Source organism: Columba livia, chromosome 3, assembly GCF_036013475.1.
Source record: "Columba livia isolate bColLiv1 breed racing homer chromosome 3, bColLiv1.pat.W.v2, whole genome shotgun sequence".
Taxonomy (NCBI): Eukaryota; Metazoa; Chordata; class Aves; order Columbiformes; family Columbidae; genus Columba; species Columba livia.
Genome location: NC_088604.1, coordinates 7,107,842 through 7,124,001, shown reverse-complemented (window position 1 = coordinate 7,124,001; position 16,160 = coordinate 7,107,842). Strand labels below are relative to the sequence as shown.

Sequence of the window (16,160 nt, the reverse complement as noted above, 5' to 3'; positions counted from 1 at the left end):
TATCCTTCTGGAACTGAGGGGCCCAGAACTGGACACAATATTCCAGGTATGGTCTCCCCAGGGCAGAGTAGAGGGGCAGGAGAACCTCTCTGACCTACTGACCACCCCCTTCTGATGCACCCCAGGTACCATTGGCCTTCCTGGCCACAAGGGCCCAGTGCTGGCTCATGGTCATCCTGCTGTCCACCAGGACCCCCAGGTCCCTTTCCCCTACGCTGCTCTCTAACATGTCATTCCCCAGTTTATACTGGGGTTGTTGTCCCTGCCCACATGCAAGCAGTGTCAGCCGTGGGGGGTCCGTGTGCGCTGCGCCGCGCAGCGCGGGGGGGGCGCCGTTGCGCGGCCGGTGACGCCACAAAGGCCGCCCCGCCCCGCCGCGCCGCCCCACGTGCGCGCCGCCCCGCCGCGGCAGAGCGCAGCCCGCGGCCCCGCAGGCAGGTGGGAGCGCGGCGGGCGGCAGGGCCACCCCCGCCCGGCCCCGGCCCGCCGCCATGGGCGCCTGCCCCCGCCGGCTGCTGCCGGCCCCGCGCCCCGCCGCCTGAGGCAGCGCGGCTGGACGGGCAGCGCCTCGCCCGCAGCCCCTCCGCGCTGCGCGGCGGCCCCGGCTCCAGCCGCCACCATGGGGGCCGCCGCGGCGTGCCGGAGCGCCGCCGGGCTCGCCGGCTTCCTCACGGTGAGTGTTGAGTGTGTGTGTGCGCGGAGCGGGGGGGGGGGTGTCGGTCCGTCCCTGCGGCGCCGCCCGCGCAAGATCCGCGGTGTGGGGGGGTGGGGATGTGCTGCAGTGCAGCGCTGCCCGCCCGCGCGTGGGGTGCGTGCTGCTCGGCTGGTTTGGGGCGGGTGGGCAGGGGTGTGTTTTGGGGGGATATGTGTATATTTGGGTATCCTGTTGCCCCCCCTCCGCCGTCCGCCGTGCCGTGTGGTGTGCGGTGCTCCCCAGTGCCCACCCCGGCGGTGCTGCCTGCCCCAGCCCCCGCGCCCCCAACCCTGCCAGCGGGCACTGGCTGGGTCTGACATCCCCGGCTCCATCCTCTCTGTCCGCCGGCTCCATCCCCTCCATCCCTGCTTTACTGCAGGCAGCAAAGGGCGGCATTCTCCCCAGAGGTTTCATCCAGGGCTGTGCCGCACCTCGAGGTCTGAGCGGATCCTTGCTTCACCCCCCTGCCCTGTTCCCTAAGCTCAGCACTGTTTTGGAGTCTGTCCATCCATCCATTTCTCCCTCCCAGCTGCTTTTCTTGCCACCCCTTGGACAGGCAGCAGAACTCACCACCAACACTAATTGCAGGCAGCCGCCCTGGCTTAACACAGAAATGTTTTTCCTCTGGGTTCACCCTCAGGTTTACCTTTCCAAATAGAGCCCTTCCCAGTCAGCATTTCAGAGCTACATCCTGTCTTTTTGGCGAGAGATGGTAATTTGGTGTGTCAGGCACACGCCGCAGCTGCTGCGGCTGGGTTGTGTAACCGAGGAGTGCACTTGCTCTTGAACTCAAGGTGGATCTTAGCAAGCTGGTGCTGGCTCGGCAGGAATCCGGGTAAACAAAAAATAATCTAAAGCTGAGAGAGCATTAGCTGGGAAACAGCCTCGTTGCTTTGAAGGTGAAGGGTGACTTCACGCAGTAGCGAAGCAGCGCGGTGCTGGCCGGGTGCTCTCGAGCACTGGTTTCCCACTGGGAGAGGCGAGCGCTGCTGCACATCTGGAAGATGAGATGCTGATGGGAAGCTTGAGATATGGAGCTCCAGCCGGGATCCTGGAGGTCAGCTGAGAATTGCGGGTATAGAAGAGGGGGGAGGGGGAAAACAGAGTGATATAAAGCAGGGGTGTCAAACTCATTTTCACCGGGGACTGCATCAGCCTCATGGTTGCCTTCAAAGGGCCGAATGTAATTTTAGGGCTGTAAAAATGTAGGAGTAGTTATGTTTATACAGTCCTAAAATTACATTTGGCCCTTGGAAGGTAACCGCAAGGCTGACGCGTCCACCGGTGAAAATGAGTTTGACGCCCCTGATAAAAAGGTATAGGGAAATGCAACAGCAATTTTGCAAAATGAAGCCAAGACTGAGTAAATGTGCATTGCTTGTGCATGCGTGTTACTCACACTTGGCGTGTGCTGATTGTACGAGCAAACGAGCTGTAAGACAAAATTCCCGTTGGCTCGTATGCTGGCAGGATGCTCCCTTGGCCAACGGCCAGAGTTTCTTCATTTGACATCTTCATCTTCAAAATTTTGGGCAACTCCCTTTAGCACCACAAAGAGTTAATGTTTTTCCAGCCCGAGGGAAGTAACTTCAAATCAATACTTGGTGGGTCTCTTAGTGGTGCAGCAAACCCAAATCTGCCTGGCTGTTTTTTGAGCGATAGCTGCTTGGCAGCGGTTGCATAAGGTTGGTGTTGGTTGTGGTTTCCCTTGCTTGGCGTGGGCTTTGGGTGTCCACCAGCAGCTGCAAGATAGTTTCCAATATCTCCCCTGATACCCAGCACGATGTCACCTTGCTTTGATTTGGAGGTTTGGGGACCCTGGGCATTTCATCTGCTTGGAGCAGAACTGTGGCTGCCGGGGATTCTTGTGAGCTCCGGTTGGCTCTGGCTGCGGGAACAGCTGCTGGGTTTTCCTTCATGGGGACCAGATGTGCCGGTGCTGCCGTTTTGGCACAGTCGGCTGCCTGCATTTTGCTCTCGAGATGTAATAAAGGGACTGCTGAGCAGGGTAAGCCCTGGACTCTTGGTTTCACAAACCCCAAACCAGCTGAAATGGCTGGATGCTTTGCAAGAAGCAGAAAATTGTTTTGTTTCTTGGTGCTCTCCTCACAGGCAACTTTTTTCAGAGAGGGTAACTTGATCCTTTTTACGGTGAGCGGGGCAGGAGGTGGGCTCCTCCCGGCTGCAAAGTTACCGTAAAACTTCCAGATCTGTTTATTTGGCTTTCTGGGTTCACTTCATTATTTTTTTCCTCCTTAAATGTCGCAAGAGATTTCCCGGTGCTGATCGGCGGATGGTGCAGCTGACCTTTGGGAAGGGCTGTGCAGCCCATTCCTGACCTGTGCCAAGGCATTGCCATGGAGCCAGCTGCCATTTCTACCAATCTGCTAATTTTGCTCAGAAACAGTTCCCCAGAGTATTAATTTAGCACTGTTGGTCTGTACTGTCTTACAGCTCTCTGGCCCTGCTATTCTCTACCACGGTCAAGTGTCCTGTGATGACCTGTCTTTTTTAATATATTTTTTGGGTTTATCGGTGCGCTGGCAGCAGGGTGGCACTGTACACAACCTGAGATTGTGACTGCCTGGAGGTGTCACGCTGTTTCAGGACACAAATGCCTGTAGTTCTACCAACTTTCTCCTGGTGTTGTGCCTCACCGGGCCACCAAGTGGGTTTGGGTCACAAATGAGCTGTTGTATTGCCAGCCACGTCCCCCATGCGTGTGCCCAGGAAGCTTGTGACCCCTAAAAGCTATTAACTGTGCAAATTACCCATTTGCAGCATGCAATTAATTAAGAGGGTGATGGAGGCATGACTTACATGCAACCATTGGGATGGGGACATCAAGCTGGGGGGTGGTAAGGTGGGTCATGCCCATGTCAGCTGTGGCTCGAGGGTTTGTTTGCAGCCAAGCATGAAGGTCCCCTTGTCTGAGCCATTTCCCTGATGTGGGAGGTGAAAATGAGTGTTCCCCAGCCTGCTCTGCTTTCCTTGTACCATGAAACCTCCACATGTTGGAACAGGTGGAAGTGGCTGGGAAGCACGTTTGCCTGAGCGGTGCAGGGCATCAATGCTCAACTGGGGATGCTCTTTGGGATCGTGGTCACCCCGTCTTCTTGATTCTTTTGGCTTCATTGTCGAGACCTGCTCCTGTGTTGGGCATGGAGAACAGCACTGAAACGTCTTGAAACCAAATCTGCTCTTTAGTGTTGTATTGCACCAATTCCTTTTTTTCTGTAGTGGTTTGGTGTTTGTCTCTTCTCCCAAGTGACAAGCGATAGGATGAGAGGAAATGGTGTCAAGTTGCACCAGGGGAGGTTTAAATTGGATATCAGGAAAAAGTTTTTCACGAAAAGGTTTGTCAGGCATTGGGACAGGCTGCCCAGTGGAGTCACCATCTCTGGAGGGGTTTAAAAGGCACAGAGATGTGGTTCTTAGGGACATGGTTTAGTGCCAGAGTTAGGTTATGGTTGGACTTGATGACCTTGAACGTCTCTTTCAACCAAAATTATTCTATGATAAGTAGTAGATGCTCAACTCTGCTTAGCCTTCCTCCACTGGGACTTGCTGTTGTCCCTAGGCTTGGAAGCACTTGTGCAGCTGAAGATCTGGAGATGTTCAAAAGCACCAGTACCTCTTTGCTTGAGATAGGTTTGAAAAGAAACTTCAAACCCAACCGAAAAACAAACCCGGTCCTGTTACAGTAGCGCAGATCCCACGGGCTTTGGTTGTGCAGACGAGTGACGGAAAAATGCTGGAGATGAGCAGAAAAGGGAGAGCAGGATGGGACCCGTGGCACATACTTGTAACAGGGTTGTCGATGTGTTTCCCAGGGTATGGCTCGATGCAGAGAGAGAAATCAGGATCTGAGCTGGTGGCAACGCAGCTCATCCATGGCAGGAGAACCAGGGCTTTTCCAGCCTCTCCCGACACTCCGTCCCGTTTGGTGCTGGTGCGGGGAAGAGGATGAATATAACACAGGTGACCCCCCTGGGATCCTGCTGTATCTGGTTTGCTAATTCGGGGTTGCGTCATGAGGATTATGGGCAGCAGGCTTCCTTAGAGCCAGCTAAGCGCTTCGTTAAATCATGTCTTAAGGAGGGGAAAAATAGAGTGCATCCTGTAAGCCTTTGCCACCTGCCAAGGCAGCCCCGCTTTTTGTTTTTAATTTGACGTGCTGTAATTAGCCCAGCCGCTGCAGGATCCTCGTCAGCTCCTGCGGGCTCGCCTGCTTCTGCCTGCTCTGTAATTGCTGCTTCAGGAGGGAAAAAAAAAATAATTAAAAAAAATATGAAGTGTTTTGTACAAATCCCAAGCTGTAAATTATTTAGCAGGTGAGACAGAAATGTGCTGTGTGTTTCCAGGAAGCAAGAGACTGCACCAAAAATGATGCGGCGCGGCTTGCGGCTCTGCTGCGATGTGCCTTCTGCAGAGTCATCTTGTTGGGAGGCTTTTTTTTTCCCCCCTTATGAATGTGTTCTTGCTGGCTGACAGCCCAGAATAGGTAGCAGAACAAAAATAAGGGCTTGTATAACATAGACAAGTGATTTATGTGCCTGGCTGTGCCGTTAAAAAGCGTTAGGGTCTCTGGTCTTTTTACCTTCAGTGTAGAAAAGCGTCTTTGGAAATTCAAAGTAACGGTGGCTCGTTCCTCTCTCTTCCTCCTAACCCAGCCTGCGGCTGTTTGAAGATGTTTTTTTCTATTGCTTTGTATGTTGTATGAGCTTGCGTCAGCCTTTCTTTTGAGATGCCTTTTGTTCTTGGTGTCTTATCTTTGCTGGCATAACTGATGTTGAATCCGTGGTCTTCTGGAGGAAGCAGAAGTCCTGTTTGGTAGATGAGCCATCTCTTGGAGGCAGAGCAGCCTCAATGCAAAGGAATTAAGGGAATAAATCCCTGGGATTTGAGATAGGTAAATAGATTTGTACCCATCATGCAGCCAAGCCCAGCTGGGTGCAGTTTGGTGTCTCAAAACCTTTTACCTGTGTCTGATGCAATGAGGAACTAAGTTACAGCAGAGCTCCTCAAACGGCTTAAAAATAGCGTCGGGTTTTCTTTCCTGTTGCTAACACATCTGGTTTGAAGATGGTTCAGATGCGGCTGGACGCTCGAAGAAGAACATCCCCTGCGGTCTCGCCAAACCCTAGGCTTGCGTGGGGCCGTATAAATTACGGAAGGGCAGAGGGGCTGAGAAATAATCCGGTAACACCCGACAGCCTTAATTTCATCCAGTTTTGCATTATTTGGAAAGGTAACTATTTGAACGAGTGCAGATTAACAAATAACAGAAGACGAAAGCTTTGCAGGTCAGAGCTGCCACCTGCATGTGGTTTTTTTTGTCTTCTTGGCTTGTGCTGGAACCTCTCAGCCTTGAAACGCGAAGCTGCTCTGAATTCTCCAGGGATGGCCAGGTAGCACGTACTGCTGAAACACAATTAGCAGTATTTACCGCCCTGGCAGGGTTGCAGTGTAAATGATGCTTAGTCTCGCTGAGAAGCGTGGTGTCAAATTTAAGGAGTTGTAGTCGTAGGTGGCGATGTGTCAGGGAGAGCGTGCTGCCATCTGCACCGCTTCTTTTCCACCCCGACCTCGCTGAGGTCCCTCCCCTTGGCTGCAGAAACATCTTTGTGGTCCCACAGCTCTGGGATGTTCTTTGTGATCCCACAAGGGATCGCTGGCAGATAGGGCTCTGGTCGTGTGCTGTTGTTGATTAACAATCTCCTGTCTGTCTTCCAGCTGTTTGTGCTCCTGGGCACTGCTGACGGTCAGTCGAAGCTGACATCCGAGCAGAACACCATCAGCCTCCCCCCTGGCAAGTACCGCCACCTCGACCGTGCCACCAACAAAGAGCTGATCTGTGACAAATGTCCCGCAGGAACCTACGTGTCTAAACACTGTACGAAGAGTACCTTAAGAGAGTGCAGCCCTTGTCCAGATGGGACTTTTACTAAGCATGAGAACGGCATAGAGCGGTGCCATCCTTGTAGAAAACCCTGCGAACTGCCAATGATCGAGAAAACTCGTTGTACTGCCTTGACCGACCGTGAGTGCACTTGCCTGTCGGGTACGTTTCAGACGAACGATACCTGTGTCCCTTACACAGTGTGCCCGGTCGGCTGGGGCGTCCGCAAGAAAGGAACTGAGACGGAAGACGTGAGGTGCAAGCCGTGCCCTCGTGGTACCTTTTCTGATGTGCCTTCTAGTGTGATGAAGTGCAAAACATACACGGACTGCTTTGCGAAAAACATGGTGGTCATCAAGCCAGGGACAAAGGAGAGTGACAATGTCTGTGGTTCTCCAGCGTCTCTTCCCAACACGTCTTTGACTTCGTCAAGCACCGAAGCAGATGAAGAGCCCTATGAAGTTCCACCAACCTCTCAGCTTCCCAAAGGTAATGTCCACCACTAAAACACAGGGATGTTTTTGGTCATGGGGTTGTGTTCCTGCCTCGGTCAAGGTTGGGTTTAGTCTGTTAAAGGGCAGTCTCGTCTAAAGCACGGATGATGCTTTTGCTTTGTGGCCAGAAGGCAGCTCCAGAGTGCATCAGGTTGCCCTCAGTGGTGTTAAACCATGCTTAATACCATTTTCACTGAGACTGTGGTTGTGATTTGACTCCCGCCTGTCCTGCTGTTTGAATTGAAAGGACATCACGTTCCTCAGCCACTTTTCCCATCTGTATGTTGTGCTGGTACAAGTCTTTGTGTGTTTGGGGCAAACCTGAGCAGCACGCAGCCAGAAAACCGCAGCAGGAGAGGAGCTTCGCTGCATCAGGCTGTTTCCCTGAGGGATTCTCTGCTTTCCTGCCCGTGCTTTCCCTGCTCCGTTTCAGCCCGTGGTGTGCCAGCACATTGGTTTGAATGGGAACCGTTGCCAAAACAGCTCTTCCAGGAGCCTGAGCTGTGCTGTAAATTATTTTCTTTAATCTGTGAGATTTCCATTAGTTGTCACCCGTGGGGAGTACCAGGCTGACCTTCTCATTCTCTTGTTTAATTGGAAATGATCGTCACAGTCTTTATGAAGATGCTTTAGCCACGGCTGGTGGCAGTGGTGCTGTGGGACCCCATTTGAGGTGGTGCTCAGCACTTTCTGAGAAGCTGCCTCCTTACAGTGTCTCAAATGGGGCGTTTTAATAAAAAAATGCAACTTTTGTTGGCTTTTACACCTGAGTTGGTAAATACAATAGCAGGGAAGTGTTGACAGTGGTAGACACCCAGTGCTTCTCCTTTGTTAGGTCTCAAAGCTTGATATGACATTTATGTGTCATTGGGAGAGGACGGGAGGGTGTTCCCTGACCTTTGAAATTGACTGTAGACAATTAGGTAAAAGTTAAAGCATTTAACCTGTTTGTATTCTAGTCAGAGTGTTTTGGATAACAAGGCAGAAGCAAAATCAGGTTACAGATGTTTACACTCACTTTCTGGCTCAACTGGGATGAGATATGATCTTCAAAAGCCGAGTTTCCAAAGTAAGCTCTAGTTCTTGTCACAACAGCCCCTTCCTCTTCTCACCGGGCTTTGGTCATGCAACTGGCTGGGACCAGAGAGCTGTTGGTTGATAAGAAAACTTAATAAAGATGGAAAGTAGATCTTAGGAGGAAGTTGATTTTTTCCTGTTGCTTCAGAAGCAGGTTTTGTAGTTGATGCATCTGCAGCTGCTCGTGGTGCTGATAAAAATGTTTGTGCTCCCTTGACAAAACCCACTAGAGAGATACTAAGCCTTCAAATTGTTACTTATTTTTAGCCCAAATACTGGATTCCACAACTGGAGTAAAACTATCATTCATAAACTGAAGAAAGAAGAATCAGCTCCCTCAAAGTTGTAGGTTTTCCAAGAGATACTGACTGTGGGACAAACACAGATTGACAACATGCCTTTAATAACTCATTTTTTTTAAAACAGCTGCCACTAGCCTTAACCAACAAGGGTCAGTTTTACCTTGAACCTACCTCTGTAACTGTACCCATCTGTTCCCAGAGCAAAACCCTAACTTCACCTCTTCCCTTTCTCGCTGGCTGGCATTGGGTTTCTGTCTGCTGGCCGAGCAGATGCTCAGACAAGTCTCAGACCGTGACATGATGCCGTATCGCGTCTCCGGTGCTGTGACACTGAACTCTCCTCTCCTCTTGCAGGTCTGAACTCTTCAGTTCCCGACTTTGTCCCCTCTCCTGTGCCACGCACATCCAGTGGCACGACGGAGCCAACGGGTTACGACAACGAAACCTCTGCCAACGAGACGGACGGTGCCGGCAGGACCCTGGCTGGTTCTGGCATCACCAGCCAGGCACAGAGCTACCGGCACAAGCAAACCAGCCGAGCGCTGGAGAAGCAGTCAGCGCTGGAGATGTCGGGGGGTGAGAAGTCCAGCATGCCATACAGGCCCCCCCGGCGAGGTCAGCAGAACGTCCACCAGCACTTTGACATCAACGAACACTTGCCGTGGATGATCGTCCTCTTCCTGCTGCTGGTCCTGGTGGTTATCGTCGTCTGCAGCGTCAGGAAGAGCTCACGGACTCTGAAGAAGGGACCCAGGCAAGATCCCAGTGCCATTGTGGAGAAAGCTATTATGAAAAAGTCCACCACCCCCACACAGAACAGAGAGAAGTGGATCTATTACTGCAACGGGCACGGTGAGTGGTAGTGATTGGGGTTGTGGGTGTTAGCATCTTCTCCAGCGTCCCATGCAATGCTTTGGAAAGGCTGCTCCAATGTCCAGTGACTGGTTGCTCTTCTGACATGCTGAGTCTTGTAGCAATGACAAAAGCCACACAGTGGTTCCTCAGATGTTTATTCATCCTTGGCTTTTCGCCATCCCTGTTCCCGTGGTGTGTCGCTGTTCCCAAAGGAGGGGTTAATGGAGGGAATGTCACCTGCTTGCCCCAGCTCCTCTCCTTTTCTTTCCCACCTCTCCTTGGTGGAAGGATCTTGAGCAAAGGCTTCTTTTATTTTTCCTCCCCTTTCCACTTTTCTTCTATTTCACTCTCTGCCTGTTTTCTTGGTGACTCAGGTGTGGGTCTGTTTGTCTTTCATGTTGTCCTTTTTCCCTCACTCCATCTGTTCCTGGAAGGTTGAGTCATCCCCCATCTCTGGGCAGCACCTCAATTTCAGGTTCTTAGTCCTAAATCCCAACCACTGGTTTCTGTTTCCAAGACCTTTGTCCATGCTGGAGCCTGGAAGGTTGTCCTTAAAGACCATGTCATAGAGGCATACCACTCCATCAGTGTCGTGAGGTCTTTCTGGAGGATCCACTTTGTATTGTTTTCTCTTCTTTTGGAGGATGTCTTGCTGCCAGCTTTTTGATGAGACTGTAAAGATGACCCATTTTGGTTATTATATTTAAATTTGTAAAAATCAGTCATAAATTAATGGTGGCATGAACCACCAGGCTGCCATGATCTCTCTAGTAGGATGTGTGGTTCTTCCTCTGCAAAGCTGTGGTTGCAGTTCTGACCCCTCTTATCCTATGCAGACAGCCCTGACAAGGCCTTATTTTGGGTTGAGATTGCTCAACCTTAAACTTCCCTTCACACTTAACCTTTAGAAAAGCACATTTAACAAGGCAGGGACATAGAAAGAATGGATTGAAAGAAGATTGGAAGGTTTAAGAGAGATCAGTGCTTGATGCAAGTCATCCTTGAGTGCTTAAGTACAAAGCAAAGGCAGCTTTGAGTAGGGCGTCTTCTCTCATGTACTCTCTTCTCCTTCCTGCTGATTAATAAACCTATACTTTGTTTGTCTTCGTTTAATGCATTTATAGAACCAGTAAGATCTTGTTGGAATTAGTTTTGTGCCTTCTCTTATGTTTGTTCTACTTACTGGTTTCCTTTTAACTCTTTTGAATTCTTGCGGTGTGGTTTCTTGTGCTATTTTTCCCTTTGCAATAACTTTTTCCAGTAACCACTGCACTCCGTTGTCCCTAAAATCAGTGGTACCCAAAGTATGGTCTTCGGGGCAATCGTGAGAGATCTACAACGGGGTTGCAGAACCTTATTAAACATCCTTATTTGTGGGTGCTGCCAGAAATAGTGCATGGCTTTGGCCATGGCTCATTGGCCAAAAACAGCTGGTTGTTACTAACTTGCAGTAACTTTTTTCCACGTGACCTTAATTACCAGTTGTTTGAATTTCTCACTTTCCTATTTTTTGGAGCAGCAAATGTTTATCTCAGAGCAGAGGCTGAATTTGAACAGGTTGGGGAGCGCTCAAGTGCAGGGACCAGACCAAGTTGCTTCAGTTTCTAACCTCGTATTTCAGACCCTCTGCTGAAAGGCCCATCTGACCCTTCTTCTGGAGGCCACGTGAGAGCTGCCTTTGTGAGCAGCGCTGTGTGTTTGGTCACCAAGAATGATTCAGGCTAAAGAAACTGCAGGTGATACGTGGTGAGCAATGAGGCTATGCTAACCCACTTATGTACAACCCCACCTCCTAGATATTTTCATTCTCTGGGGTCAGCATCGTTCGTGGGTCATGTTGTTCTTCCCAAGATGAGTTGTTCAAGTCTTTGTCCTTTAACAGATGGATTGAACTAGTGCATCAGATTCACAAGATATTGGCCAAGTTTTCCCTTCGTCTTGGGAAGTAAGCTGGATGTAACAGCAAAACCACATTTGGCTGATAAACTGGCCCAGTATCTGATCAAGCCCCTTAGGTCTGGAGACAAATTAGAATCATAGAATCAGAAGAGTTTGGGCTGAAAGGGACCTTCAAAAGTCATCTACTCAAACCTGTGCCATGAGCAGGGACATTTTCACCTGGATCGGGTTACTCAGAGTCCCATCCAGCCTGGCCTGGGATGTCTCCAGGGATGGGGCATCCACCACCTCTTTGGGCAACCTGGGCCAGTGTCTCACTACCCCATTGTAAAAAATTTCTTCATGTGTGGCCTGAATCTCCCTTCCTTTAGTTTAAAACCATCACCCCTTGTCCTATTGTAACTGGCCCTTCTAAAACATCTGTCCCTATCTTTTCTTATCAGCCCCTTTTAAGTACTGAATTGTCGCAATAAGGTCTCCCCAGAGCCTTCTCTTCTCCAGGCTGAGCAACCCCAACTCTCTCAGCCTGGTTCCTCGGGACTCCTGGCTGGGTGGTTTGGCACATCCCTCCCAGTCATTCTTGCAGTGGTCACGCTGGTTCCGTGTTGGCCTGGGTGGCTCCATGACTTCCTCCCGCCTCTGAATATCCTCAGCTGAACTTTGTGCAGTGAAGGCAGACAGACAAGCGTAAACCAATTAATGCTTTGTCTTGGTTTTTACTGCAGCACTGGTGTTGCATAAGTCTCGTTGGGTTTAGCTGGAAGGGCATGGCTCATTAGCTCTTTCCTGGTGATGGTACTCTGCTGTGTCAGATATGGAAATTGTTCTCCTCTGTGGTGGTGTGTAAATCCCTCTTTGGTTTTCCTATTGAAGAAACTGACTCTTAAGACTCTGTTTACTTGAAGTGAGAGAAGATGTAGTGACTTTTTTAATAACTGCGTGTTATGCTAAGACAGGGATGTCAGACTCATTTTCATCAGTTGTATATAGTCCTAAAATTACGTTTGGCTCTTTGAAGGCAACTGTGAAGCTGATGCGGCCCTCAGTGAATGTGAGTTTGACACCCCTGCGCTAAGATGTACTTGCAGAGCTGCAGTGTCATGGCTCAGCCTTCTGCTGCTCCAGCAGTGTTTGTACCCAAATCAGGCTTCATCCTGAGGCAGCATGTCAGATAAGGGTGAAAACAGCCAGGGGCAAACTTCAGGCTGTCACAGAGAGGAAATCTTGCCCCTCCCATGCAGATCCCTTTATGGTAAGCAGCCAGAGCAAAGCCTCCATAGATGTGAGGACCACAGCTTCTCCCAGGTCTTCAGGTGCCAGCCTGGTTTGTGATTGCATTAGGGGTGTGGAGGGCAAGAAATCATCTTCTGGGGCTGAAGTCCTGGGGTCTGGTGCTGACCATGTGCCAACATCCATATAACCTCCCCACCTATACGTTGGCGGTCACGCCAACAAGGGATTGGGGTGTGTTTATTGCTGGGGTGAAGCCTGTGTACGTGGCTGTTGCACACAATCTCCCCCGTTTCCTCCTAGTTTGCCATCTCCTCCCTCCTAATCCTTTCAGTAAACAGCTTTAACCTTTGAAAGGGAAGTCCAGGTCTGACGTAGCTGATGCAGCCTCTGCTCTGAGGAGCTGTGCTTGGGCGGCTGCCATTGCTCTGGCACCTTTCGCACCTCCCGTCGTGCTGGATGGGCACCCAAGGCTTTGCCTGTTTGGAGGATTTTATTAGTGATGGCTGCAAGGCCATCAGTTCTGGGTGACACATGGTCAGGGTGACATCAGCCCTGCTCAGCGCTGGAGCAAAGACATCTCGCTGTGGTTGGGTTACGTCCCAAAAGAGGAGGATTTTAGGGTGGAAGCAGCTGCTCAAACTGTTGGCCAGTTCCTGGTGGCACTTAATATACTGAGTTGCTTTAATAGTTGAGATATGTGTGCAGTCTTGGGCAGCATTTGTTGTCCTGGGGTGTTTTGCTTGTCCTCATCTTCCCATGAGCTGGTGTCTCTGCCTTGTGCTCCCTCTGGTTATGATACATGCCTTAAATAACAGCCCAAACCTAAAAATAGCAGTAGCTTGGGAGGCCGGTGTTAAAACAAGACCCATGTCCTTAACGTGGACGTGTTCCAGCCAAGGCGGCAAATGCCGATGATTCTCCCAGGATTAAATGGTTCAGAGGTCTGGGAAGAGCTTCTGATGACTAATGGTCTGAGTTAGCAGCCAGCCTACCTCCATGTCTGTCCTTGTGTCCATCCCAATGACGGGGCTCTCCCAAGAAAGAGCCCCAAGATCTCACCTACGTGGGATCAAGAAGGTAGAGCAAACACCAGTTATGGTTGGGGAAGATGGACCTCTTGCTGCTTCAGCTGGCTCTTACGTGTGGTAGCCCTGCAGATGGGAATCCAAAGGGGAAAAGCAGTTTGCCAAAGATTTCTAGAGAAGAAATAATCAGTGTCGTGCCTGAACGACGTGGTACTGGGCTGATAGAGCTCTGTGGTTTTAACCTTGTATGACAGCTTTCTTTAGAAGATCAAGAACAGCCGACCCACTGGAAGCACTTTCTTCTAAACAATCCCTTCACTTTAGCAAATACCCAATTCCTTTCTTCATCTGTTGCCAAAGGCAAGGAATTGAGCTTGTAATAAAAATGGAGAATTGAAGCCTCTCTCCGAATGTCTTGGGAATGCTAAATGGGACATCAGTCTATGCCAAACGTGAAGATGGACTTGAAATAATCTTGCAGACATTGTTGGTAGTGTTGCCTTTGACTTTCACCCATTGAGTAGCAGAAGATGAAAGGCAAAGGCTGTAAAATGTTTTGTTTTGGGGTAAAACCTCCTGCGTATGGAAGAAGCTGCCTGAATGATGTGCTAAGAGGCAGGAAGAGAGTTTGGTGATTTTTTTTGGAGTTAAAAGACCGAAGAACAGATCTTGGCAGTACTGGCCTGGCATGAGATGCTGCTTCCCTTAGATTTTTCCTCAAGTCTGGTAATTGCACATTACTGCAGTGGGTGGTGAGAGCAAAGCCAGAAAGCCTCTGGTTGAATAATTGGAGAAATAAACTGTTCTTTGCAGCCAAGATGGAGCCAAGGCTTGACTGCAAGTAGATGAGCATGTACTGAAAATGGTTCAGGATCGAAAGCAGAGTGGGGAGTTGAGGGATGAGGCTGAAAAGATGGGGGGAGTGTTGGGATTTGGGGTCTTGGTTGCTCAGCTGTTGGGATGCTCAGTTGTCATCACACTGGGAGCCGGGACCATCTTTTTTGGGGATTTGTGTGAGTAGCTCAGTTGCTGTAGAACCAGGGCTAAGCCTGAGCTTGGTCTTCTCCAAAAGAGGTCAGTGAGGGTGTTGGAAGAGGAACAAGAGCTTTGCTGGAAAGCCCTGTGCCCTGGAGAGCCTGGCCCTGCGCTGCAGCTCCAGGGCATCCCCTGTGAATACGAGCAGCGGGCGCATTGGCAGTTCTCATCGGGACATCTTGGGTCACTGAAGGCTTGTCCTCATGTGGAATCAGATACTCATTTATGGTTAGTGTTGGAAGATGCTTATCAGAGTAAAATTACTTGATTCTCTTCTTTTAAAGAGACAGCGCGTTGACTAAACAAGCCCACACATAACTATAATCTCTCTTGTAGATCCATCCCCTAATGAAGGGAAGCGAGTGCAGGGAAACAACCCAGCAGTGGATATTCTTAAGCCTTAAATTGTTTCATACTCGGCTGCTATCATAAATAGGGAAACCCAGCTACAGGGATGGTACTTGCAGGTCTACAGGGTGGCTCCCTGGCACTGGATGCTACTTCAGGACCCCTCCTTGGTGCTCATATGGGTAAATGAGATGAAAGGCACCTAGTGTAGTGCTTTTGTTTTGCAGAGGTGTTCTTTCCCTTTGATCAGCTCCCGAGCAGGTCACAGCTTGGTGGCAGGAGCATCACACTGGGAGGCAGGGTGAGGATGGGGGAGCTACTGTGGAAACACACCCTTGGAGACTCTGTCTCTTCCGCAAATCTGCAGAGCATGGGGAGGAGCGGTGGGGTTAAAAGCATCACCAGTCTCAACCTGTGACCTCAAGGTTTTGTGCCCAGACCACAGGTAGGGCAGCGATGGCTGACAGTGTCTCAGGAGGGCAGGTGTGCCCATTGCTGCTCACATAATTTGGTAATTGCAGTTATGCTTGGCGAGGAGCAGCCTTGTGCTTGTGTGCAAACCCTAATATGACTCTGGCACGCAGAGCGTGAGATGAGGGATTAATGTCTTGTCTACCTGCCAAAACAGAGAGGCAGAATGTGTTGGGTTTTGTTTGCGGGTTGGTGGGTTTTATTTATTTCAGAGGAGTCTCTTTTCTGGTATCTGCAGCTTAATTATCTACAGGTATATGACTGCTGGTCCTCTAACATCAGCCTGTCCACCTCTGCAAAGTGAGACCTAGGAAGAAAAGGAGCTTTTTAAATCAGAAGAGGAAGGGGTGTGCTGGGCACCATGAGAAATATGGATGCTGAGCATTAAAACAGGGTTGCCCCCTCACTGGAGCTTATTTGGCTGCACGGGAGCTCTGTGTTTTAAGCTATATTTGCTCCAACATGAACATGATGCTCCACTTCAGGGTGGGATGAAGCAACCCTTCATCTGCAGCGCAGAGCTCTGCTGTGGGAGCTTTGGGGTGATGTCTCAGGACTATTTGAAAAAACATATTCTTTAAACCACTTGTCTTAAAACTTTGCTCAGGTTGTCCCCAAACTCATCCTTGACCTTGTGGGAAGCTGCATGGTTTCCAAAGGGTGTACGTAGGAGCTGACCAAGGCTTAATGGTACCAGGGAGCCTTGGAAAACACAAATGAGGGAGGCTGCTGTTCTGTGTAGAGAGGAGGAAACTTAATCATGTGCAGGTTTATCGTATCTTGCTCCTCAGCCTTGCTGCTTTAGCTGGCCTGAAGACCAGTGCT

General features: G+C 50.2%; 1 protein-coding gene across 2 annotated transcripts in view; it reads left to right on the top strand.

Moving 5' to 3' along the window:
* The first annotated feature begins 409 nt into the window (after positions 1-409).
* TNFRSF21 (TNF receptor superfamily member 21) overlaps positions 410-16,160 on the top strand; it is a 36,952-nt gene continuing 21,201 nt past the window's right edge. The window contains exons 1-3 of one of the 2 annotated variants that reach the window (XM_065055732.1): positions 410-673; positions 6,431-7,085; positions 8,824-9,321. In XM_065055732.1, the coding sequence (XP_064911804.1) occupies positions 620-673; positions 6,431-7,085; positions 8,824-9,321 (1,207 nt within the window). In that variant the 5' untranslated portion in view covers positions 410-619. Of the gene's footprint in view, positions 674-1,611; positions 1,752-6,430; positions 7,086-8,823; positions 9,322-16,160 lie in introns of those variants that run through there. The other variant, XM_005512273.3, reaches the window with a different exon arrangement.